Source organism: Cavia porcellus, unplaced genomic scaffold, assembly GCF_034190915.1.
Source record: "Cavia porcellus strain 051 isolate PalLab524CR breed Dunkin Hartley unplaced genomic scaffold, mCavPor4.1 scaffold_21, whole genome shotgun sequence".
Classification (NCBI taxonomy): domain Eukaryota; kingdom Metazoa; phylum Chordata; class Mammalia; order Rodentia; family Caviidae; genus Cavia; species Cavia porcellus.
In genome coordinates, this window is record NW_026947504.1 from 5,773,694 (window position 1) to 5,799,683 (window position 25,990).

General features: G+C 44.6%; 2 protein-coding genes across 3 annotated transcripts; both read left to right on the forward strand.

The window, feature by feature from the left end:
* Positions 1–4,076: 4,076 nt before the first annotated feature.
* LOC134471896 (oocyte-specific histone RNA stem-loop-binding protein 2-like) lies at positions 4,077–10,206 on the forward strand. The gene is made up of 6 exons (XM_063232171.1): positions 4,077–4,200; positions 6,108–6,188; positions 6,286–6,390; positions 7,224–7,376; positions 7,507–7,627; positions 9,744–10,206. Exons 1-6 carry the CDS (start codon positions 4,157–4,159, stop codon positions 9,840–9,842), a joined length of 603 nt encoding a protein of 200 aa, XP_063088241.1. The 5' UTR covers positions 4,077–4,156; the 3' UTR covers positions 9,843–10,206.
* Positions 10,207–10,453: 247 nt separating this feature from the next.
* Positions 10,454–23,267, forward strand: Fam53c (family with sequence similarity 53 member C). 2 transcript variants are annotated; one of them, XM_063232169.1, is made up of 5 exons: positions 10,454–10,645; positions 14,905–15,134; positions 15,536–15,593; positions 17,448–18,232; positions 20,243–23,267. In XM_063232169.1, the coding sequence occupies exons 2-5, from the start codon at positions 15,057–15,059 to the stop codon at positions 20,498–20,500; spliced, it is 1,179 nt and encodes a 392-aa protein (XP_063088239.1). In that variant the 5' UTR covers positions 10,454–10,645; positions 14,905–15,056; the 3' UTR covers positions 20,501–23,267. The 2 variants fall into 2 exon arrangements, with proteins under 2 accessions (XP_063088239.1, XP_003477428.1); XM_003477380.5 differs by lacking the exon at positions 10,454–10,645 and adding an exon at positions 10,890–11,098.
* Positions 23,268–25,990: the final 2,723 nt, after the last annotated feature.

Consider the following 25,990-nt stretch of genomic DNA (forward strand, 5'->3'; position numbering starts at 1 on the left):
AGGCCTTTTAAATTTTTTTTTTATTTTTTTGAGACAGGGTCTTGCTAAATTGTTCAGAAGAGCTCAAATTTGTAATGATCCTATTTTAGCCTTCTCTACTACCATGTTCAGCTTGGAAGTCCTATATTCTAAGAACCTCCTCAGTTCCAGGCAACACAGGCAATTCATTACCTCATTTTTTTTTTTTCTTTTTGAGATGGGAGGGGTCTCAGTGTGTAGCCCAGGCTGGTCTTGAACTCATGGCAGCCCTACTGCTTCAGCCTCCCAAATGCTAGGATTACAGGTCTGCTCCATCACTCCATTCTTAATTAAAAATATCTCCTGCTGTGAAGACTTGGGCAACTTTTTATTTATTTTTTTATTTTTGGTACTGGGAATCAAACTCATGACCTCACACTTGCCAGGCAGGTCTTTGTGCCGCTGAGTTGGCCCTGGGCAACTTTTAATTGCTAATTATTTTCTCTGTTACACCAGACATTTGCAACTTGGCTACTCAGCATCCTATTTTAGTAAGGAGGCAGTCTTACCTCCCCAAAAGGGGGCAAATATCCCTATTTCACTTTCTTACAGTCAACGAGATACTTCTGCCCAGAATTTTGAACCTCGAGGAATAAAATAAAAACATAGAGTAGGTGGAGCTTCTTCAAGGCTGTTGCAGCACAGTGAGAATATAATCGGTAGCATCAAGTATCCCTAGAATCACAGTCTAGCAGCAGCTTGAGCCATGGCCAACGGTAGGGGCGGGGCAGTGATGGCAGCAGAGTGCCCACCTGCAAACAGCAGCATCCTGAGTTAAGTATTCCAGTGAGAATATTATGGCTGAGTCTTTCCTTGTTTTACATTTTCACTACTGATGCTCTGAGTTCCTCAATATGCTCCAGAAAATCTCTTCTACTCAGGTAACTAGAATTAACTTAATCTACATCATTGCAATCAAGACTTTTAGAGCATCTGCTAACTTGATTAAAAAAATTTTTTTTAGCCAGGTATGATGGTGCATGCCTGTAATCTCAGCACTCCAGAAGCTGAGGCAGGAGGATCTTTGTGAGTTGGAGACCAGCCTGGACTACAAAATAAGCTCAAGGTTAGCCTGAACTGCATAGAGAGACCTTGTCTCAAAAAGACAAAAAAAAAAAAAAAAATTTTTTTTTAGCATCTTCGTAACAAGAATGTAAACTCTAGTTTGTGTTCTTCTTTTGCTGTAGCACCAGTTCCTGGCAGAGTAACTGGCCTCCCTCTTTTACATACCAGGTCTTGCTCTACTGCAAGGCTGGATTGAACTTGCAATTCTCTTGTCTCAGCCTCCTGAATACCTAGAATTACAAATATGGGCCACCATGCCCAGCTTTTGTGCCTGATACTTAATGAAAAAAAATTTTTTTGAGACAGTGTCTCATTAACTCACTGAGTTACCCATGCTGGCTTCAAACTCATAATCCTCCTGTCTCAGTCTCCCAGAGTGCTGAGATTACACTGACCTATCTAATAAGTACTGTATTTTTAAATTGAGTGAATAAGAAATCATCAATCTCCAAGGAATTCACCGTTTTATAAGTGCATATCATGGAAAAAAAAGAGATGAAGCAATAAAAAAATATTTCTAGTGCCAGGCGTGGTGGTGCATGCCTGTAATCACAGCACTTGGGAGGCTGAAGTAGGAGGACTGTTGTGAGTTCCAGACCAACCTGGGCTACAAAGTGAGCTCAAGGCCAGCCTGAACTACACAGTGAGATCCTGTCTCAAAAAAAAAAAAAAAAAAAAAAAAAAAAAAGAAACAAACACAAACTTGAGCCCATAAAGGTTTTCTTTTTTTTTTAAAACTTTTTATCGGTACCAGGGATCAAATTCACAACCGCCTGCTTGCAAGGCAGGTGCTTATGTCACTGAGCTAAATCTTCAGGCCCTGTTTTTGTTTTTTTAGACAGGGTCTCAATATGTAGCTCAAACTGGCCTTGAACTCACAATCTTTCTGCTTCAGTTTTCTGAGTACTGGGATTGCATCACCAAACTCAGGTTTAATAATTTCTAAAGACCAACAAAATAAATACCTAACAAATCTATACCAGTCTTTCATCTAGACAAAACAAAACCAGTCTATTTAAAATCTGTTTTCCTACACCAGTGGTAATGAATCTATGGCATTTGTGCTGCAGAGGCTCTTTGTATCACTGAAAGCTCTGACAGGTTTGCGCCATCACTACCCTGTACTGTATGCTGTGTATTATATAGTTTAGAATGATGTTTTTGTCTTTTTAAAGACAGGGTCTCTCTATGCACTTCAGGCTGCTATCCTCCTGGCTCAGCCTTCCAACTGCTGGAATTACAGTTGTGCACCACCATGTCCAGCAATCTTGACTTCTTAATCTCTGCAGCCCTACCATTTACTATAGTGGTTGCAACGTACACACACAACAGTGTTTAATCAAGAATGAAAGCCAGATAGCTGGGAGTGGTGGCACTTGCCTGTAATCCCAGAATTTGCGAGGCTGAGGCTGAAAGAGTTCGATACCAGCCAGAGCTACATAGTGAGTTCAAGTGCAGACTGAACTACATAGCAACACTCTGTCTCCAAAAAGATCCAAGGTAGAGAAAAAAAGATTATTTCTATTTCACAAAAGAGAAATTCTAGACTGTATTCAAAAGGGTGACAGGGCTGGGGATTTAGCTCAGTGGCTTAAGTGGCTGCCTGGCAAGCGCAGGGTCATGAGTTCGATCCCTAGTACCCCCCCCCAAGTGACATAATACAGGCTAGAGCTGAGACTTATAGCCTGATCCTGGATAATTTAAACAAACACATTTAGAAAAGCAAAGGAAGGCTGGGGATTTAGTCCAGCAGTGCAAGCACTTACTCAACAAGTGCAAAGTTGTAAGTTCGAACCCCAGTACCCCCTCCAAAAAAAGGAGGTAAAATGTAAAAATAAGAATGGATTTACTCAGACAAAATGCTTAGATTTGCAAAAGGAATCTGTTCAGCATTGCAGATCTAGGGAAATCTCGGCAGATGGTAAGGAAGAATTTTGTTCCCACTGGACCTAAAACTGGGTCCTGAGCCAGAGTTTCCTTCCTCCCTTGCGGTACACATGGTCCGCGAGTTCTCACCAAGAAAAACGAAACCTGAGAAGAACAGCATAGACCATCTGGCTTCTCCAATCGCCTCCACCTTTCCTAGTCAAGCAGATCGGTGTCCGTGTTGGGCTGCCCCACGTAATGAATCACAACCTGGTGGACGGTTAATTTGCGCTTCCACGAGAGGCTTGGCCTTTCCGTTGACATCTGAACTCATCCAAGGGCAACTTCAGGAATCTTAAAGATGGACAGAAGAGAGGTTTTCATTCGTTCGGAGCCACAGACCTTGACATCCGTGATTGGAAGACACTCAAGTCTTGTAACTCTGCAGTAATCCCCATCAAACGTCCGGTCACTACGGCGAAAACGTGGCTTCCGTGATTCCGTGGCAGAGACTGCTGCGGACTTACTTCATAAATTTAGAGTTGGATTTCGATCCTCGGTACCACCCCCCCCCCCAAAAAAAAAATTAGAGTTGGATTAGTCTTCGGGAGAAAGGAAACTGGACGCAAGCAAATAAAATGAAATCTGAGGAAAAGAAGCAGTTACCAAGGCTACAGTTTCTGCTTCTCCCTTGACAGGGTAGGCCGAGGCCACGCATGTCATTTCTCTGGGTAGTTGAACCGAAGTGCAAGGCCAACTATTTTATGCTTGACCATTCAAACCTTCCGCTCTCCCAACAACCTATCCCCGCCCGCCTGTGAGCTACGTTAGCTAATCGCGGAGCAAGCCCCGAAGACCCACGACCAATCGGTAGGCTTGTACTTCATCCAGGAGAAAGCACTTGCACTGAAAGGGGCACCACTTGTTCCGCCCCAGAGCCAAAGCAGGATGGCGATTGGCCTACCGGAGTTAAGCCCCTACCAAAGAGCCTAACTCCCCATTGGCTCTCCCTCTAGCCAATCGCCACACCCTTCCCTTCGGGTCAATTCCCTCAGCCCCACCAACCCCGGGAGATTTAAATTGCGCCTCGCGGGCGATGACCCTTGCTAGGATAATAATAGGAGAGATTCATTTGCGTGACAGTGTTCTTTTTCCTCGCGTCATCCTCGTGCTGTTTCTATTTAACTTTGCTAGCCTTCAAACCGGGATGGAGGATTTGCCGCCTGTGGGTCAGGCGTCGGTGTGTGACAGGTGTGTGGGTTTACGCCGAGTTTCCGTTTAGAGTGCACCATCTCAGAGACTCTATTATAGGGGTAAAAATAAATACTTTTTCAGGAACAGCAAAGGAGTTCCACCACATCTCTGAATATTTATTTTTTGAGAATCTCAGGGTTGAAACCCAGGGGCGCTCTACTACGGAGCTAAAGTCCTTTCTTTATTTTGAGACAAGAGTTTCGCTACATTAGCCAGGCTGGCCTTAATCTTGTGATTCTCCTGCCTCAGCCTCCCGAATAGCTGATTTTACAGGCGTGCACCACGCCTGTAATTAATATAATTCTTACCAAGGTCTAGAGATCTAAAACTTTAGCTGTTTATGGAAATTATTTTGCATGTTTTGTAGTTGAAACCCAACACCAAAGGCAGGTAAGGCAAGTGCTCTATCACTAAGTTACAGTCTCAGCCCTAGACCTTTTTGTTTTGTTTTGTTTTGAGATAGGGTCTCATGCCATCCAGGCTAGCCTCAAATGCCAAACTCTTGATGATCTTCTTGCCTCAGCCTCCTGAGTGCTACAACTACAGACATGTGCCACTATATCTGGCTAGCTGTAGAAATTGTTTTTTATTTTTGGTACTGGGTCTTGAATTCACGACCTTGTGCTTGCCAGGCAGGCACGGTGCCACTGAGCTATAACCCTGACCCTAGAAATTCTTAATGTCAAATATTTGCTTTTAAATAACTTTGTGAGAGACAGGCATTGTTGGGCACACCTGTGATCCCAGCAGTCTGGGAGGCTTAGGCAGAAGAACAAAGTTGAGCCCAGCTTGTGCAACTTAATGATTTAGCAATACTCTATCTCAAAATAGGAAATAAAAACACACTGCAGAGTGTGAAGACCCTGGGTTCAATCCCAAATACTGGAAGAACAGATAAATTAATTATGTGAGGGTCATAGTGAGTATAGATGAGACAAAACTGGACATGAATATTGAGTGATGGGTGGGTGGCAGGATGTCATGTGCAGGTTGGTGTCTATTTCACTGGTAGAGTGCTTACCTGGCCTGCAAGAGGTGCTGAGTTCAATGGCCAACATCACAAAAAAATTGATGTGCGTGGTATAACTGCTTGGAGGTCCTGTTAAAATATAGGTCCTGACTCAACAGCTGTTTTGGCCAAAGTTCTGCATTTCAGAAAAGTTCCCAGCTGATGTCATGCCTCTCTCCCCCTCGTCTTCTTTTTTTAAAGATAGTATCTCACAAAGCTGGGCATGGTGGTGCACACCTGTAATCCCAGCACTTGGGAGGGTGAGGTAGGAGGATCATTGCAAGTTTGAGGCCAGCCTGGGTACACAGTGAATTCAAGGCTAGTCTGAGTTACACTGCAAGACCCTGTCTCAAAACAACAAAGCAAAAAAGTCTCACTATGTTGTCTCTAACTTGAGGCCCCTGCCTCAGCCTTCTAAGTAGCTGGGTGCATGAACTGGTCTTTACTTCAGTAGATAAATGAATTTTTCATAATTAAAAAATTTGTAGCTAAGTGTGGTGGCACATTCCTGTAATCCCTGGCAGAAAGATCACAAATTCAAGCCCAGCCTGGGCAACTGAGTGATCTAATGAAACCCTGTCTCAAAGAGGGTAGGGTGGCTGGGTTCAATCCTTCATACTAATATTAAAAAAAAAGTTTAAAATATATTTGGAAGCCCTTTAAAATGCAAGCTCCTAAAATTGATTCAACAGGTCTAAACCGAAGCCCAGAATTATCAAGGCCACCAGGTGCTACCCATACCAATGGATTGCAGACCATACTTTGACAGCCAAGTCAGAAATTGAACATTTCTCTGAAGTCAGGGTCATGCTCGTGAGAGTGGTTGAGAGGTGCAGCATAGTCAGCTGGTGTTTATCCTTAATATCCTTTTAATCTGTAGAAATTGCTTCCCCAGAAAAGAGTTGTGTGAAGAGTCTTTGTCCACTGGGACAGAGACGGTAAATGTGGGAGTCGGCACAGAACCTTGTCATGGCAGGTAAGTTTGAAAGTCGGGCTGAAGATGAAAGGAATGTTACAGGGTGGATTGCTGTTTGATGACTATAATCACTCTTCACGGGGACACTTCCCTGCAGGTGGGAAGTAGAGACAGATGAAGTTGTCCTGCAGCGGCGGCAAAAGCAGATAGATTATGGCAAATGTACACCTGGTTACCAGTGCTTTCGGCAGCAGGTCCCCAAGTGAGTGCATTTTTGGGTGATCACAAGTGTGTCAGCCAAGTGGCTCTGGTCAGTGTCGGGTGACGGAAAGATACTAGAATCTGAGTGCTCTAATAGAGCTGTGGCATTACTAATTCTCTCACAATCTAGTCCCCAAAATAAGTTTTGGAGAGTTTTCTCAAGTAGAAAAGTTATACTTGGGCTGGGGATTTAGCTCAGCGGCATAGCGCCTGCCTTGCAAGCAGGCAGTTGTGATCCCTGGTACTGATAAAAAAAAAAAAAGTTATACTTGACCCATAAAAGTGCTCAAAATTGCCGGGCGTGGTGGCTCACACCTGTAATCCCAGCACTCGGGAGGCTGAGGCGGGAGCATCACTGTGAGTTCAAGACCAGCCTGGGCTACAAAGTAAGCTCAAGGCCAGCCTGAACTGCACAGTGAGACCCTGTTTCAAAAAGACAAAAAAAAAAAAGTGCTCAAAATTATATCTTGGTTCCTGAGAAGATTGTTTTCTTCCCAAACTTATTTCCCATGGCCTCATTTTTCCATCTGTCTTAGCTAACTGCAATGCACTAGGTTAATTATATGAAAGTTCACATACATTCAAAATAAATGTATGGAAGAGTAAAGGTTTGTCAAGTATTATCTACTGAAGGTATTGTAATGTACCAGGAGAAAGACTATTAGGAAAGTGGGAAGTTTGGAGTATAATCTGATTTGAAGATTCACTTTTTCTGAAATGATCTCACATCTTTCTAGGGGAATCCCTATTTTAAGTGCCTGATTCACTGTGATAAGCAATAAATCATGTATGTCCCTTTGCTTTGAACCCAGTGTGATCTATATTTGTTGCCAGAGCACAGCGACAGCCAGGGCTTCACCCTCAAACACCGAATAAGAACAGGAGGTACAGCCGTCGTTCCTGGGATGCTCAGATCCGGCGATGGAGAAGAGCCCTACATACCTGGGACCCCCCCAGCAAGCCTCTTCAGGGCAAGGGGACTAAAGGGTGTGTTCAGCATTCCTGGTTCCTTTTATGAGTGGTGACTGAGTCCAACCCCTCCCCACTTGGCAGAGATTTGGCTTTTACTGGCTTTTACTGAATATGCATGTACTCTCTGACTCTGCTGCCTCCTTAGGCAAGGAAAGGAAAATCCCTTAGAACCCATGGATTCTACCTCTTTGGATGACATCCTGCATGACTGGCTCCAAGCCCTGGAAACCTCAGAGAATCTGGATGGAGGCCATAAGGGGGTCAAGGTGATATTTTCTGCTGAAAGCCATTGGAGCAGGGTCATAGATGGGTTCGGAGTCACTAGGGCACAATTGAGGAGGCATTCAAAGAAGTGGCCCAAGAATAAAAGGATAAAGAAGGAGCTGCAGGAAAAGGTAGCAAGACATGAGTTTTTGTTTTGTTTTTTTTGTATTTTGTATTTTTACTGGTACCAGGGATCGAACTCACGACCACAGGCTTGCAAGGCAGGTGGCAAGACATGAGTTTTAAAAATTGTGAGCTAGGGGGCTGGAGATTTAGCTCAGTGGCATAAGTGCCTGCTTTGCAAGTGCACGGTCGTGAGTTCAATTCCTGGTACCAATAAAAAAAAAATTGTGAGTTCAAGGTGGCAAAAGGATATTTAGTTGTGAGTAGGAGTGTTGGGGTGCATTTTGTGGCTTTATTTTGGTGGTACTAGAGGTTGCATCTAAGGCCTCACACAGGCTAGCAAGCACTCTAAGCACTGAGCTGCACCCCTAGGCCTTTTTATTTTTTTTATCTTTGGTACTGGAATCGAACTCAGGACTTCATGCTTGCCAAGCAGTCTTTTTATTTCTTTGTTTGTTTGTTTTGGGTGCTAGGAATCAAACTCATGGCCTTGCCCTTGCCAGGCAGGCACTTGTGCCACTGAGCTATATCCCTGGCCAGCCTTTTTCTATTTTTAAAATTTTATTTAATTTACTTTATTTTTGGTGGTACCAGGGATCAAACTTATGATCTTATACTTGCCAGGCAGGCGCTTACACACCACTGAGCTAAATCCTGGCCTTCAGCCTTTTTATTTCTTAAGATCTCACTGAATTGCTCAGGCTGGCCTCTAACTTGTGATCTCCCTCAGCCTACCAAAGAGCAGGGATTATAGACATGCACCATGGCTGTGGGTAGAGGTTATTTTTTTGTTATAGGTTTGCAATACATATTAATTCCCAATTAATTGGGAAATTGGTACAAACATACACACATCAAACTTTATCATTTTTACTCTCTTCCACCCCTTCCCCAGAAGCCACTTTCCTATCTCCAGAAGTTCCACCTCTGTCTCCTATCATCTTTTATTTTTCTCATTAAATTATTTATGTTTTGGGTTTCTCATACATGAAAAAAACCATGTAATATTTAGCCACCTGTGCCTGATTGATTTCACTTAGAATTATGGTCTCAAGATCTATCCATTTTCCCACAAATGAGTCAAATTTATCCTTCTTTATGGCTAAATAGTACCCTGTTGTGTATACATATACCACCCCCTTTTTATATATTCATCGAAAAACTACTTTAGTCTTTTTTTTATCTTTTTCCTTTTTACCGGTACCGGGGATCAAACTCATGACTGCCTGCTTGCAAGGCAGGCGCTTATGCCGCTGAGCTAAATCCCCAGCCCCCAACTATTTTAGTCTTGATGAAAGGAACCTTCCTTTGAAATGAGTCCTGAAACCTGACTTGTAGTGATTTAAAAAAACTGTTTTGCAGGTTTTAAAGTGTCTGCTTCTTTTGTTGTTTCGCTGAGCCAATGCTAACTTAACTTCAACCACTTAACTTTAGAAAGTATAATTAGTAATAAAAGGGAAGCAGCCTAGTGTGAAAAGCAAGAACCTTACAGTCTCAAACTTTTTGATAAACTTTGCCTATCAAATAGGCAGTCATTTAGCCTCTTAGGCAGTTTCAGTTTCAAATTAGGAGATAGTTTTCATTTGAGTGTAGGCAAAAATAAGTATATATATATTTAAAAAGAATATATATTCAAAATATGTAGCACAATCCTTGACACATAATACATACAATTAAACTTTAATTGGGGTGGTGAACCTATGGTACGTGTGCTGCAGTGGGCCATTTGAATCATTGAGAGCTCTAAAAGGTTTGCCATCACTGAACAGGAAATCATGTCACCTACATATCATGGCTCCTGGCTGTACTTTTTCTCTTTGCTAAGGGGAAACTGCAGTGAAAAATAAATCTTCATTCCCATTTTCTTTTTTATTTTTGAGACAGGCCTGGAACTCTCCATGATCCTCTTGCCTGAGCCACCAGAATGCTGGGATTGCAGACATACACCACCACACCTGATCCATTTTCTTGATTAATATCTTCTTTCTTTTTCAGTTTGCAGACTTGGTGGCTCCAATTTCCTGCCCTCGTAAGCTAAGTGAGGAAGACAACGATTCACCTGTCCCAGACTTGGATAGGACAGGAAACAGTTAGAGAAAACATGTCTTTCAGGGGACTTGCTAAATGTGATAGTGAAGTCACTTGTGTTAGGGTACTTTTTGAACAATAAGAAAGAAATTTAAAACTCACAAGATGAAGAAGGCATTGTTTAAAAATCTCTTTTTCTTTCTTTCTTTCATTCTTTTTTTTGTTTGTTTGTTTGTCTGATGGGGAGACTTGTGTTTACACAAGAGCCAAAAACTAATTTCTTCACCTACTTACATCTACATTCCATCTCTTTAAAAAGGACACAACTCTGGCTGAGGTGGGTGGCGGTAGAGGTGGTGAAAGCTTAATAAAAAGGTGGTTTCCTCTTCCTGAAGAGGAAACATAGTGCCGTCAACGTCGTTTGTGCATCTGCCTTTTTCCTTCCTTCCTTTCTGTCTTAAGGAAAGTGGTCCAGTTGTAACCACCGTATCCCCCAAGCCGCGCAAGCAAATGAACCATCTATGATGTCATAATCACAATCCCATTACCTCATCCTGCTGGGGGGAGGTGTGAAGGGAGGCGAGGGACTGTAGAACCCTCGGCCCTCCTCAGCTTTACAGTGTTCTGGGCAGGGCAAATTACAGAACCACGTGGGCACGCCCCAGTAACCGTTATAAATGCTGGGTTTATAAGGTTCGAGCAGATCCGGCAACGGAAAAAGAGGGTCCGTCCAGGGACTCAGAGCAGGCCCTAATCGGCGTTTGGACTACATTTCCCAGGAGTCTTCACGCCGCGGACCGGTCCTTTGTTGGAGGCGGAGGGGGGGTTCTTTCAGAAAGGTGGCTGTGACGTTCCGAACAGGAGAGCAGGTGAGAGGCACAGCGTCTGATTCTATGAAGCACCCTCGACGGAGTAAGAGGTTGCAGCTGGGTCGATGTAGGGATGAAGGGCGGGGACAATGGCTTTGTTTACCTTCGTCCGATATGGCCTCCCCCACGAGTTCCAAGATATGCCTCTAACTGGATCTGTCCACTTTCTGCTGTAATTTGGAGGGGTAACTCGTTAGGGGCGGAACCACTCAGTCCCTAAACCAAAGCGCCTCGCGCGTTCACAACCAAGAGAGACTAGGAAGACTTTAAGAGAGAAACAATACAGGGCTTGGGCCTCAGCGGGCAGTTTACGGGGATTCTGCGAACCGCAGCGATTCCCCTACTCTCCTCAGTGGCCAGTTGGTTTGTGCCGGTGCCTTTTAAGGGCACCGTGGGGCGAACTGAGCGCTCAGAGCTGCTCCGGCCGCGGCCCTGGGAGCTGAAGGAGCCGCGGTAGGTGGCGGAGGGCAGGTGGCGCTGGGGCCTCGGGGCGGGCATCTCGACTGTCCCTCCCTTCTGTTTCCCCTCCCCCAGGTCAGCCGCCCGCGCGGCCAGGCCTCGAAAGCCGCCTCCAAGGGGAGAACACGGGACCCGGTGGGGGAGGGGGTGGCGGAGTGCTAAGTCCCAGACCCTACCCATCCCCTGCGTCCTGAGTTCGCTTCCCGCGGCCCTGTAATGGAAATGAAATGGGAAAGGGCAAGCGACAGTCCCTCCCTGAGCGAGCCCTGGTTCCCACTCGGGGGGGGGGGGCAGCGTAAGCCCTATGCCCCACCCCGCGGGGATAGGCAGGGTAACAGAGAGATTGAAGATTGGAGGGGGTTTAGCCGTTTGCTTCTTCATCGGAGGGGGGAGGGGTGCTCGCCACTTGTCACTCCTATCCCCACCAGGACATATATGAGGAAGAGCTTCCAGGTCCTCACTTACTTGCTCCTGCACCTCCCTGCCTGTTTCATGTTTTCCTTTAGTCTCCTCCAGAGGTCTGGGGCTGGGACCTGGGGGGAAGGTCCCTAGGGGATTTGTGGTTCTCTACCTTGGCCTGACTTGATCCTAGGTTGTCCGGGTTTCAGCACAACCTCAGCATCCCTCTGAAACGCGAGTGTCAGAGGTTACTGTCATCCAATGGAGAGGAAGAAGGGGTCCAATCTTCATTTTCGGGGGTTTATGCTGAAGAGAGAGCCTGGACCGAGAGTTAGGCCTGGTGGTATTGCTGGGAGGGCCTAGCGGCCTGCTGCTCTCTGAAGGGCTGAACCCCTTGCTAATTGTTAGGCTCAGAAGTTTTAACTTGTTTTAGTGAAGGTTCTGGGCTGTCTCAACCCCTCAGATACACAAAATGGAAGGGGAAGGAAGGCGGCAAGAGAGGGCTTCTTACACTTTTTTCAGTGCTTGGTTGAGAAAGAGGAGGCCCCTCGCAGAGCTGGTTTGCCTTCTTTTGTGTCCTGGTTTGATTCCTTATGGCTTCCATTCTGTTCCCCCTCTCTGTCTGGCCTGTTTTAGGAAACTCAGGCTGAGAGTATCAGTTGGGTAGTGGTAGTTGCATTGTTCCAATTACCGCTGTGTGTGGTCACATCCCAACAATTAAAATGCAGCAAAACACAAAATCACTCTCTTCAGTTGATCCTAGAGAGGGCTGAGAGTTGGCTGTTTGTCCAAATGCCTCATGGAAAGCTTGAAAAACTTTGTTTCACTCCTTGCATCTCATGGCTGGTCAGCCTGAGGCCTGGGGTCTCTAGGGTAAAAGTGTGCAGTTAGGTTCCCTCTCTGGTTCATCTTTGAGGACAGAGTTAAGGAGCCAGGAGCAGAAGTGATAAAAAACTTTAGCTGCTCCTACAGAAACATAGGGGAAGCAGCTCATGGCAGCTCTCAGGAAGCTGGAACTTTGTTCAGGGTGGTAATAATTATGCATGAAAACGATGGTTAACTAGAATGATGATTGACTTCTGCACCTTTATTCTAAAGGACTCCAAGTACACCCAAGTGTGTTTCTTTGTGCTACTGGGTGGCCTTCCTCTGAGGTAGGAATAGGGTAGAGAGAATTATCTTTATATTGTAGAGGATGATCTGTCCCTAAAGGTCACAGAAGGAAGAGCCACCCCAGGCTCCCTTTCCTTGGTGAGCAGGTGAGGGAGGGTGGCATCCAGCCAGAAGGACAGAGCCTGTTGTCTTCTTCATTTTAATGATATCATTGCTTCTGGGATGCTGAGGCTTTGAAGAGCAACAAACAAGAGGGATGAGAAACAGCAATCTCTGTGTACTCTTGATGTTTACAGGCCAGATGGTGTGCTTTTATATACTGAGATTTCATATTCATTCCTGTGACAGAGTAAGATTGCTGTGCCCATTTTACATATAGGTAAATGAAGGATTGTTATTAACTAAAACTGTCTCAATAAATTCAATTAAGACTTCAGTTTCTTGATTGATCATTCTACTAGCCGATGCTACATAAACTCTCTGGTGTGCTATCTGCCTGCTAGTAATTTCTGGAAATAAGTAGAACAAAGTTAAAACATTATGTTAACTTTCCCTCTGTCTGCCTGCAAGGCCCCTACGGCAACTTTGAAGTCTGTTCTCTGATAAGAGTTAGTTTGCTGCTATCAGAAAGTGACTAACAGAAAGATTTTTTTGAGACAGGGCCTTGAATTCGCAGTGTAGCCCAGGCTAGCCTCAAACTTGCTATCGATTCTCCTGCCTCAAACTTCTGAATGCTGGGGAGCAAGAATCTTGATGTTATATCCATGTTCTTTTTGTCAAATCAGGCTAATACTTTAGTTGAATGAAGTCATGGAGTTTTTAGTATCTGTAGTTGTTGAAATGCAATCAGAATTATCCTGACCATTTCTTTCTTGTCGTCCCCCCCCCCCTCGGTACTAGGAATTCAATCCAGGGCCTTCACAATGACCTCCCCAGTCCTCATTTTTATTTTACTTTTTGAACATCTTTTTTTTTTTTTTTCTTTATCGATACTGGGGATCGAACGCATGACCGCAGGCTTGCAAGGCAGGTGCTTATGCCGCTAAGCTAAATCCCCTGCTCTTTTATTTTTTGAGATAGGGCCTCATTTATGTAATTCAGGCTGCCTTTTAATTCACTGTATAGCCTGGGCTGGCCTCAAACTCAAGGTGATCCTCCTGCTTCAGTCTCCTGAGTGCTGGGATTACATGTGTATGCCTCCACATCCCGCTCAAACAAGTGACAGATTTGTTAGATATCTATGTATTTTTTTCTTGCAGTACTGAGGGTCAAACCCTAGACCCTACACGTTAGACAAATGTTCTGCCACTGAGCACCTCAGCTCCTCTTTTTTTAATTTTTAATTTTGAGAGTTTTTTACTAAATTGCCCAGGCTGGTCTTGAACTAGTGATTCTCCAGCCTTCGCCTCCAGATTGCTTGGATTACAAGTGTATGTCAGCAAGTGCAGCTTCTCTCTCTCTCTCTCTCTCTCTCTCTCTCTCTCTCTTTTTTTTTTTTTTTTTTGTGCCTGGGGTTGAACTCTTGACCTCCAACCTCCAGTTTGTGAGGCAGGCTCTTAAGCTGCTAAGGTAAATCCCTGGGCCTTTTTTTTTTTTTTTTTTTTTTGCAGCTTTTCATTTTATAGAAGAATATTCATAGTATTTATTGAAGAGTAATTCTCTATCAGCTGTTCAGGCTATAGGAAGATATAAAATCCTATTTACTCTGGTCGGTTTGTTTGTTCTGAGACAGGGTCTCAATTTATAGTTCAGGTAGCCATGAACTCAGGGTGGTCCTTGTGCCTCAGCCTACTGAATGTGGGATTACAGGTGTGTGCTACTATACCTGGCTGGTCTGGTCTTTGTGATGCACAAAGTCATGCCTATAATCATTGCTCCTCCCTATTTCTGTAGTTTGGGAGAATACCTCTTGGCTTCTACCTAGAAGATAAAGAATCAGGCCAGTTAGGATGGAAATAACCATTTGGGCATCACTGTCTCTCACTTGAGCTGTTGTCTAAGTGGTGCTGGTATTCCAGGTAGAAAGCAGAGCATGAGCCAAGTTAGGAGTAAATAGGTTTCAGTTTTTGCTTGCCAAGTCCAGTTTAGTATACTGGATATCTGAAGTGCCAAGATCAGAATGTTTTTGAGGCTGTGTTTAGGTTTAGCAGGAAAGAGCTGTAATCGATTAATGATGTCTGCCAGAGGCCTGGCATAGGAGTGTTGTGGTATATGTGCCATACATTTTCCATCTCTGGACTAGGTATATCTCTAATGTCACTTGGGACTGGTCCCTCTGTAATTGGCAGACTCAGCAGGCATGACTGGAGAGGGAAGTCTCAGTGGTGCTAGAATGGTGCTGCAGTGGCAGAAGACGGCTCACGAGTGAGGTCTGGAAGAACAACAGGGAAGACATCCACCATTTGCTCCAAAGTGTGCAAGTCAGATCCTGGGGAGAATCATGATAACTCTGATCACTGAGCAGCTACAGAAGCAGACTCTGGATGAGCTGAAATGCACACGCTTCAGCATCAGTCTGGTAAAAGACCAGTCTTCCTGCTTCTTTGTGACCCCTTTCCCCTTTTTTCTGAGGCTGTTTGTTGCTTCTATTTTACCCTTGTCCTGTGTTGTATGAATCATTGTACTTAAACTGAAAGAGCCCACTAAAGGCTCACAACCCAGCCCAAAAGGAAGGGGGCAGGGATTTTTCCACTGGTAGAGAAGGGCTGTCAAAACTTGGGTGGAGAAGGGTTTGAGGAATTGGAAGATATAGATTGTTTTAGTCACTAACTTTGGGAAGACAGTAGGAGGAGAACACTTAGGAGACTCTTAACACCCCTGGTACCCATGAATTGCAGGGAACAATTGGAGAGGACTTTCTAGAAATCCCTCTGTGTGTCCTGAACCTGAATTATGATGAATATTCTTTCTCTCTCTCAGCCTTTGCCTGATCATGCAGACATCTCCAACTGTGGGAACCCTTTCCAGCTTGTGTCTGGTAAGGTATCATGTGTATATATCTTATATGTGTGTTTGCTCATGTACCTGTCTGTGTATTTCTCACATTGGCTACCTGTGGCCAGAATTAACTAGCTATCTCTAAAACGTTCTTGCCAGCAGATCACTTTGAGATAACATTTGTTTCCATTTTACTGTCCCAGCATATGTTATGTTCTGTTTGCTTTTAAACTTATGGGGACTTCTCTAATTAAAAGTAACTCCTATTACCCTTTTCTTGTGTATCAACCCTAATTTCTTTATGTGAATAGAAATATGCCATATTTAGTCTTATCCCCACTTTTCTAATATAAAAGATTATATATTATATGTCATTCTGTGCCTTTCTTTTCTTTTCTTTTTTTTTTTTTGAGACAGAGTTATGCTGTGTAATTCAGGGTGGCCTGGAACTTACTGTGTAGTTCAAGCTAGCGTGAACTCATGGTGATCTTCCTGCCTAGCCTCCTAAGTGCTGGGATTACAGGTGTGCACTACCATGCCTGGCCTATGCCTTTTTAAAAAAAAAACTTACTGCAGCTAGGAGATTTTTCTCTGTCAGTATGCTGAGCATTTTTTTTCTTTCATATGGTTGTATATTCTTACACTGAATGAATGGATGTGCCAATTTCTTTAACCAATCTCCTACTATGTCTTTATTTCTAGTCTTACATAAAACTAGTGAATCACCTTGTAAATAAGTCATTTTTCACATGTGAAAATATATCAGGTGTAAATTCCTAGATAATTAATCAAAGGGCCTATCATTGTAGGCATAATGAGTAGACAACTAGAACTTCCTAAGACATGCTGCTGGGCTGTTCTGCATCTTGTTTTCTTTTTCTGGAATACCTGACACAATGGAAGTGAGTTGGCAAAAACATCTTCATTAAATGTGTTCCTGCTGTTCATTAAATATTGCCGAGTTTTAGGTTTTGTGCCATAAGGACTCATGAGCCCTGCCTGCCCTCTTGGAGCTTAACAGGGAGACAAGCTATTGACCAGATAGAATTACGTGTGAATTTTGCCAGTATTGAGACTGACTTCATATACTTGTCATTTGCTCCAAATATCCAGCTCCTTCAGCCAGGTAGGCAATGGAGCTTGAAGTAGGTCCTTTGTCCCTTAGTGAGCTATTTCCCAAAAGTCACAATTTTGGTTAAATGCAGTGAATGAGAATTATTCCTTTTAGCCCTTTGCTCTTAGTTCCCCCATCTATTTGGATGGGGAATCAGGGAACCAGAGAGTGGGTGGCCAGACGCAAAGGAGCATGAGCAGCACGAAGTCTTAGGGTTTCCCAAGCACAGGTTCCAGCATCAAAGGCCTTCCCCACCCTGTTTACCTTCCCTACGAATTAAAGTGATCTGTTACCTACTTGATTACCTCTTTTGGCAGCCCTGACTCCCATCTTGGTCCTGTTGACATATGAGAATGGAAAAGGCCAAAAGAGCATAGGCTTGCTTTCCAGAACCCATGTGGGAGCAGGGACAAGTGATTGGCGGACAGTGCCAGGTGTTGTTTCTTTTGACTTGTTTTACCTGTGAGGAGGAATGGCAAGCAGGATATCAAATATGCTTTTGACTCCAGGTGATTGCTCACAGTGGAGCTGATGTAGCATAGAAAACTAGTCTTGGCCTTAGAGAGAAGACTTGGGTTTACATCTTGCTTTGCTCATGACTTTCTGTGTGATTTTTAATAAGTTATAGAACTTTTTGCATCTGTGAAATGAGAATAATCACAGTACCTACCTCATGGAGTTCTTTGGGAAGCCACAGGAAGTGCTCAGTGCATCATGTGGCATAAACACTTAAAAAATGTTAGATATCATTAATAGTATTTTATTGCTAATATTTTCCAGAAGGTGCTTCCTGGAGGGGCCTTTCCCACTGTTCCTGTGCTGAGTTCCAAGACAGCCTCAACTTCAGCTACCACCCTTCAGGCTTGAGCCTGCACCTCAGACCACCTAGTCGGGGAAACTCCCCACAGGAGCAGCCCCTCTCCCAAGTCCTAAGCCCTGAGCCCCCAGACCCAGAGAAGCTTCCTGTGCCCCCTGCTCCTCCATCTAAGAGGCACTGCCGCTCACTTTCAGTGCCCGTGGACCTGTCTCGCTGGCAGCCGGTGTGGCGGCCCGCCCCCTCCAAGCTGTGGACTCCCATCAAGCACCGGGGCAGTGGTGGAGGGGGTGGGCCACAGGTGCCTCACCAGAGCCCCCCAAAGCGGGTCTCCAGCCTCAGGTTCCTCCAAGCTCCCAGTGCCTCTTCTCAATGTGCCCCAGCCCACAGACCCTACAGCCCTCCTTTCTTCAGCCTGGCCCTCGCCCAAGATTCTTCTCGACCCTGTGCCACCTCCCCTCAAAGTGGCTCCTGGGAGAGTGATGCTGAGTCCCTGTCACCTTGTCCACCCCAGCGCCGCTTTTCCCTGTCACCTAGCCTGGGCCCACAGGCAAGCCGTTTCTTGCCCTCTGCTCGGAGCTCCCCTGCATCCTCCCCAGAGCTGCCCTGGCGACCTCGAGGTCTCCGAAATCTTCCCCGAAGCCGTTCACAGCCTTGTGATCTTGACGCCCGCAAAACTGGGATCAAGCGGCGCCATGAAGAGGACCCCCGGCGTCTGCGGCCTTCCTTGGATTTTGACAAGATGAATCAGGTGGGGCCAGGAAGATTAGGACCCTTGGATAGAAGTTGTGAGGGGTTTTTGAACTCTTTTGGACTGGGTCTTGTTATGTAGTTCAGGCTGGTCTTAAACTCACTATGTAGCCCAGGTTGACCTCAAACTTGAGGCAATCCTTGTACCTCAGCCTACTGAGTGCCGGGATCACAGGTGTGTGCCACCATGCCCAGCTGTTTTTACTTTTAAGCTGTTGCCTGGCTCCACACCCTCCTGGAAAGGCCTCTCCAGAGTTCTTTTCTGTCTGAGCTTTTCTAAGGTTTGCATGGAACTATTCTAGTTTTAGTATTGAGAGTCTCCTGTCCGCAATTTTCCAGAGAAACTGATGTGAGGAGCATGTTAAATCATCTGACAGATATTCTGGATTGTCCTGCCATAGGCATCTTCCTTCCTAAAAATGCATCTGTCATAAATACCACATTGCCAGCGCCATATTCCTGCTCAGGACTGATTTTGCCACTTGCCTTTCACTGCTTCAAGTGGGCCTGTGAGGGTTAAGCAATGGGTTGACATTGTTCATCTGTTCAACAAATGTTTTCTGGCTTTCTAGTGTGAATGCAGTTATTGTATGCACTTGCCCACTTGTTTCATAGTTGTATTTTAGATTACTAGGTTACAAACCTCTTTGAATTCCTTGTTGGCTGTTTGGCTACTGGTTCGTGTGTTCATATAATCATGGTTGAAAGGTTCTTTTCTTTCTTTCTTTTTTTTTTTTTAAATCGATACTGGAGATTGAACTCATGACCGCATGCTTGCAAGGCAGGTGCTTATCCCACTAAGCTAAATCCCCAGCCCCTCATGTGTTCATATAATCATCCAGCCATGCATTGAGCATTTACTGAAAACCTAAAATCTAGCCAGGTGTGGTGAGGCACTCCTGTAATCCTAGCATTTGGGTGGCTGAGACAGGAATATGGTCTGCAAGTTTAAGTTTGAGACCAGCCTGGGCTACAAGTGAGCCCAAGGCCAAGCTGAACTACATAGCGAGACCCTGTCTCAACAAAAAGCAAAAAAAAAAAAAAAAAAAAAAAAATCTGCCAGTCATTGTGGCATACACTTGTTATCCCAACTATTTGGGAGTCTGCCTGCAGGGCACAACTTCAACTCCAGCATGGACAACTTAGTGAGACTCTGTCCTGAAATAAAGTTTTGTTTTGTTTTTTTGGACAGGGTCTCACTTTGTGTTTATGCCAGCTTTAAACTGACTCAGCCTCCAGAGTGCTGGGATTACAGGTGTACACCAGCGTGCCCAGTTAAAAGTAAAAATTTTTAAAAGGTCTAAGAGTGTAGCTTAGTGGTAGAGTACTTGCTTGCTTGCCATGTAGGTGACCCTAGGTGTTATCCTCAGCACCTCAAAACCAACCAGCAAACAAAAAAACACTGTATACTTGACTTGAGTAAATGGAGGCAGAGTAGAGTAACAGAATAAGCAGATTATATTCCTCTCTGCATGGAATTTATCAATGAATTTATTTTTTATTTATTTTTTTTTTGTACTGGGAATTGAACTCCGGATCTTATGCTTGCCACATAGCTGTTTCTACTGCTGAGCTGTATTCCTGGCCCCTATTGATGAATTTTTTTGTTGTTGAATCTAGCAGAAACTTTTACTTTTTTCCTCAGAGAAATGTGCATCTTCACTAAATTTCTCTGTCTGTCTCTTTTTTTTTTTTTTTTTTTTTTCCTTTCTTGAGACAGGGTCTTGCTATATGTACATACGGACTTTGAACTCACTGTGTAGCCCAGGTTGGCCTCAAACTCAAGTGCTCTTCCTGTCTCAGCCTCCTGAGTGCTGGGATTATAGGCATGTGCCATCACACCTGAGTCTGATTTCCCAAATTTTATCATGGAGTACCAACCTGACCCTAAAACCTAGGATTCCTGCCTTAGGTGTAACTGAGAAGTGACACTTTGAAATATAATGTTAGGAATATTCTAGGAAGTTAGTATCTTTGTCTGTCTTCTTAACTTTCTTGTTTTTTTTGACAGAAACCATACTCAGGAGCTCTCTGTCTCCAAGAAACAGCCCGGGAAGGCAGCAGCAACTCTCCACCCTGGTTCATGGCCTGTAGCCCCCCACCTCTCTCCGCTTCCTGCAGCCCCGTTGGGGGTTCCTCCCAGGTGCTGAGTGAAAGTGAAGAGGAGGAAGAGGGGGCTGTACGGTGGGGGCGACAGGCGTTAAGCAAGCGGACACTGTGCCAGCAGGACTTTGGGGACCTGGACTTGAATCTGATTGAGGAGAACTAAAAGTGAGAGGCTACTTCCTGGGGCCACACAGACTGACTCTCTTATGGCTACTAACAAGTGTCGAGGCCCCAAGGCTGAGGGCCCAGCCTGGGAATGGGGGTGAGTGGAGGGATCCAACTCAGGGCAGCCGGAAATCGTCTCGCTCCAGCAAGCTCGACCGTGGCAGGAGACTGGCCAGGACAAGATAAAGAGCTGGTGGCGGGAGGGCTGGCCCCAGAGCAGACCCTTCCCATGGCGGCCCTGAGTGTGAGTATCCCTGCCCCTGAGAACAATGGGCAGGGAAGGAAGGGGTCCGCTGACCCCAGCTCGGGGAATTTCACTAGCCCCTTTGCTTCAAAGGGCACTTGTGTCTTAGAATTTGGCCAGGGTGGGGGTTCAGTCAGCCTCCTTAGAGAAATTGTGTGAGAGTGTGCGCGTGCATGGAAGTGTACTTGTGGGAAGGTGTGTTTGCGTAGCCTTAGGGAAGGAAGGCAGTTGCTCCTTAACAGCATAGGATCATGATACCCCAGGATCTTGAGTTTTTACAAGACAACAGGCTTGTTCAAGGAGTCAAGGTGAGGGCTCCAAGTTTTCTTTTTTTCTAAATAGCTCTGGAACCAGGCTTGTAATCCATAGTATCACTTGCTCTAAAGAATTCTGTTTTGGGGTACAGCAGGATCTTTTAATTGCTATGACCTCTGCTAATGATCTTTTCTTCAGTCCCAACCTTTCCCCACTAGATATGTGTTTTGAGGGCTGCAGAGAGCTCACTAGATTTATCCCAAGCTGGCCTTTTTTTTCGTCAGATTGTTTAGGTTGTCTACAACCTGCCTTTCTTGCTCTGAGCAAGTATGAGCACATCTGGGCGACTGAGGCAGGGCTGAAGGGCTTTATTTGTCTTTTCTTCACTGGTAGGACCTGTTCCTCTTATCTTCTGACCTTTCAGGTCAGTGCAAAGGAGCAGGCCTTGTCGTGGCCCTACACATCTGTTGAGGCAGACTTGGAGCAGGTGCAGTGGGCTTCAGTTCCTAGCAGACAGGGAACTGCCCTTTGGAAGCAGGCTGTAGGGAAACCTGTTTTTACAGGAGCCAGGCCCAGCTTTTTTTCTGACCTGCTTGAGCAAAAGAAAAAAGGAGGGGGAGGGAATGTTCAGCATTTAACAGTTTGCTTGTCTTCCACTCCTGCCAGGAAATGTTTATTTGCCTCTAATTGGCCCTGAGAGACAAGAGAGAGGTTGGGGCTTACTGAGAGATTGGCTGAGGATGTGTAAAGCAAAGGTTGTGAGAAGCAGCTGGGGGTTTATTATCGTTGGATTGAATTTCCTTTTTTGTTTCTCACCTACAACATGAGCCAGGGCAGCAGGTCCCAGTGGCTGCAGTGTGGGTTTAAGTGATGGGTTTGAAACTGCACATGGTTTGGTAGGGCTGGCACCAGTGGATATGCATACTGAAACTGCTGCCACAGTATCCTGTGAGGCTTTGTCCAGATTTGGTTAGACCCAGCATAACCAAATTGGACCCGCCCTTCCTGTTTATTGAAAGAAGGACATTTTTCTATTCAATTTTCAGGGTATTTTAGGACCCATTTCCTCATGTTAGGGACAAAGACCAAGCTCTCTGCTTTTCTTCCTTGTGAGATTAAGCCTGACATTTTCTGCATTGCCTGCATTTGAAAAGAGCATCAGTGAGTCTCCAGCCTCCCTGCCTCCCCTACAGAGGAAATAGCCTTGCGTTTTGAGCCTGTGGCCCTCAATAGCTGTCCCCATCTCCTGGCTAGTTACCATGCGCTAGCACTGGGCTACAAGGTCTCTGGGGGCTAACAGAGGCTCTCTGGAGAATCCAGAGAAACTGAGCCCACAAGTTTTACCCATCCTTACTTTCATCCCTCCCCTGGTTCTTCTTTATAATTTCCCTGGTACCAGCTTCTTTTCCTCTGGGGCATTCTCATCCCTGGGATCTCTGTTGCAGGTTGGCTCTGCCAGCTTCCATTAGGCCACTGGCAATGCCTATGGGGTCTTGGCAGGCCCTAAGCTAAAGAAGTGAAGGCAGTAATTCTGCCTCCATCCTGACTGCCCCAAGGCCCTAGGGCATCATCCTTAGGGAAGAAGACCTACAGTTATTATATTTTAATTCCATTACTTTAAGTCTGGAAAATTAATCTAATCGGAACTGTCATCTTGCTTCCTAATCCAAGCACCCATGGTCCTGGAACAAGCCTTTTCAAGAAGTGGTTCATTTTTGCTTTACACAGTAGATCTGTCCCAACAGTTTTATGTAAGCCAAATGCTATTTTTCAGTGCATTTGGACTGCTGACCATTAAAAAGCTGCCTATGATTGCTTCTTTTGTAAAGCAAGCAGTTCCCCTTTATTTCAGCTGTTTTGACTCTTTGGGTTTTCACATATTGGGCTTTCCCAGAATATGGAGCACACCTCCAGGGCTGTGGCTGACGCTGGGTAGATGTCTGCATCTGTGCTGTGTGTGTGGTGTGGCTGGCCGGTAGGTGAGTACCCCTGCGTGTGTGAGTGAAGCCACTCCCAAGCTGGTGCTCTCCTCCTGTGCCCGGTGACTGCCCAGTGGCAGCTCCAGCTGCCCTTCACTCCCACCTGCTGCCAAAGTCCCTGTGCTAATGGGATTACAAAAACAAAAAAAGTGGAAAAAAATTTTTTCGTAAACTTTGTTTTATATTAAAAAATCCATAAGTCTGTGTGTGTTAAACATGAGGTTCTGCCTCTGTGGCTGTGTTTGAAAAAATAAAGTTTTATTAGAATAATCCATTTTCCCAAGCAACCTTGTGTACTATAGTGTCTTTTTCCTTTCTCTACAAAGAAAGGCAAGGCAGAAGCAGGGAAAAGACCACCTAACATTCAGCCCCTTTATCTAAAACATGGTTCCTTTTACTGCAGCAGATCAAATCTTACCTCCCAGATTGCTGTTAAGAGCTTGGTTATTTCCTGATTTGGCATTTTCCTGGCACTTACCTGTTCCTTCTTCCCTGTTGTCTTCCAGATGGTCAGTGTCAAGTATTAATACTTTCTAGTTCCCTGAGAAATGTTTGCTAGTATGGTCAGAAAGTTGTCTAGATTGGATTACAGGCTTTGGATAGTGGAGAGAAGATAGCGTGTAATATTTTATTAAGAGCTTTCATGTTACATCCTGGAGAGATGGTGATTTAGTCATCAGAATTTAGATTTGAAAGACCTAGGCAACTTCTCTATCCTAAGAATACTGTTTTTGGAAAATTCTGCTAGCAGCAAAGCTTCACTTTTGTCTTAGGGAGGATATTTTCCCTAATGCTTCAATTTGGGGTGTTTGTGGAAAGAAGCTATGTGTCTCAAGTCTTTAGACTTTTATGTTCCAACCTTTCTTCTCCATGTGTTAGAATTCTTATAATGTGTGGGGGTGAAATGTAGTTGCTTAGAGATCCAGGTAAGAGCCTCTGTCCCTAAGGCTTAGCTTTTCTTTACCAATGGTGGTGCTGACTTGCCAGACAGGAAGAAGAGTCAAGTTGCTTAGCCTACGTCCTAGTTTTTTGCTTCAAATTGGTGGCACTCATTATTGAATACAAATGAAGTGTGTGAGAAGACCGTAATGGCTTGACTACCTGGAGCACAAAACCTTATAAAGGTGAAAATGTACCCTAGAAAGGAGCGTTGTCTCGTGGCTTGGAAACAAAAGGGGTTTTGGAGGTAGGTAGTGTATCATATGTGGTTAAGATTAGAATTACCTTTTTTTTTTTCTTTTTTTGTCTTTAGAGGATGGATTTCCCTATGCAGTTCAGTCTGGCCTTGAACTCACTTTGTAACCCTGGCTGGCCTTGAACATCCCATGATCCTCCTACCTCCCAAGTGCTGGGCTGTGCGTCGCCACACTTGACTAGAATTACATTTTTAAACAAACAAAAAAAAACAGTTCAGGGCACTAAACCCAGGGTCTTCACACTGAGCTACCATGCCAGTCCTTTTTTGTTTTGAGACAGGATCTTAGTAAATTGCCGAGGCTGAGTTTGAATTTGCTTCAGCCTCCCAGATTGTTGAGATTACAGGTGTGCCTTTTGGTTTTTCCTTTTTTGTTTGTTTGTACACCAGATTTTGTTAGGTAATCTAGACCAGCTGAACACATGTAGCCCAGGCTGGCCTCAAACTCACAATCCTACTGTCTCAGCCTTCAGAATGCTGGGGTTATAGGCATGTGCCACTATGCCTGGCAAGTTTGAAATCTAAAATGACTTGATTCTTTTGAGTATGTTTTTTGTTGTGTTGTGTTCTTGAGATTCTGGGGACTGACAGTAAGGCCTTGCACATACTTGGTAAATACTGTTCTCCTGAGTTATATCCTGGCTCTTTTTTTTTTGTCTTTTTCCTTTTTATCGGTACCGGGGATCGAACTCACGACTGCCTGCTTGCAAGGCAGGCTTATGCCGCTGAGCTAAATCCCCAGCCCCCTATCCTGGCTCTTATAGTTGTTTTTTTGTTTTTTTTTTTTGGTGTGGCCACATGTGGTATTGCTTTTATTCCTAAAGTCTTACTAATAGAGAAAAAAATGTAAATTCCATGTGAGCAAGAGCTTTGTGTTACTGTTCTCAAGACTTTAAAAAGTTCCTGGCACATGAAAAGTGCCTGTCATATTTGTTGAATAAACTTCCTTTTCTCTTGTTTTGTGAGAAGTGAGTTTTAGACACTGGGGCAGTAGTTAAAGGTTTACATATGAGAAAACCCCAGCAGGTAGTTCTCTCATTCCCAACTATAATTTATGTGCCATGTGCAATGTAGGGCTTTTGCACATGCCAGCCAATGCTCTAGTACCGAGCTACATCCCCATCCAGCCACATGCATCAGGAAGTGTCTTTCAGTCCAGAAAAAATAAGCAGGCCTGAGGTTGGTCATGGGAGATGGAAGTTACAAGGGAAAGAGAAGGGATATTCCTTGATGTTCCACAGGATAGTTCTAGAATGACTTTCTTAAATGTTTTATGCTTCAAAATCTTGAATTCCCCTGTCCCAGCCTTTGGTACAATAAAAGAAGGTCAAGGATATAGGAAAGGTAATGGAGGGAGGGGCTAGATATTTAGCTCATTGGCATAGGTACTTGCCTGGCAATCACGAGATCCTGAGTTCAATTCCCTGAGTTCAATTTCCCAAAAAAAGAAAAAGAAAAGGTAATGGAGAACAGATAACTGGGCAGGCAGTGATGCCTTGGAGAAAGAACCAGCTAACTTACTTCTGTAGGGAAAATCGATGAAAGAGCCACTTTCAGAGCAATAGTCATGACTTAATAACTAGACCACAAATACTTTGTGCTTTGTCACTGGTTTGTACCTATTCAGTCTTTGTATCCTGTCCACTGACATAAGCAACATTAAATGATCAATGATTGTGATCAACAGTCTAGCCCAAAACCTCAAGATGTCTGCAGACTTCTATTGGGAGCAATCAGTATCTTGCACTTGTATTAAGTGATTTATTTATTTTTGAGACAGGGTCTTGCTATGTAGTTCAGATTGGTCTTCAACTC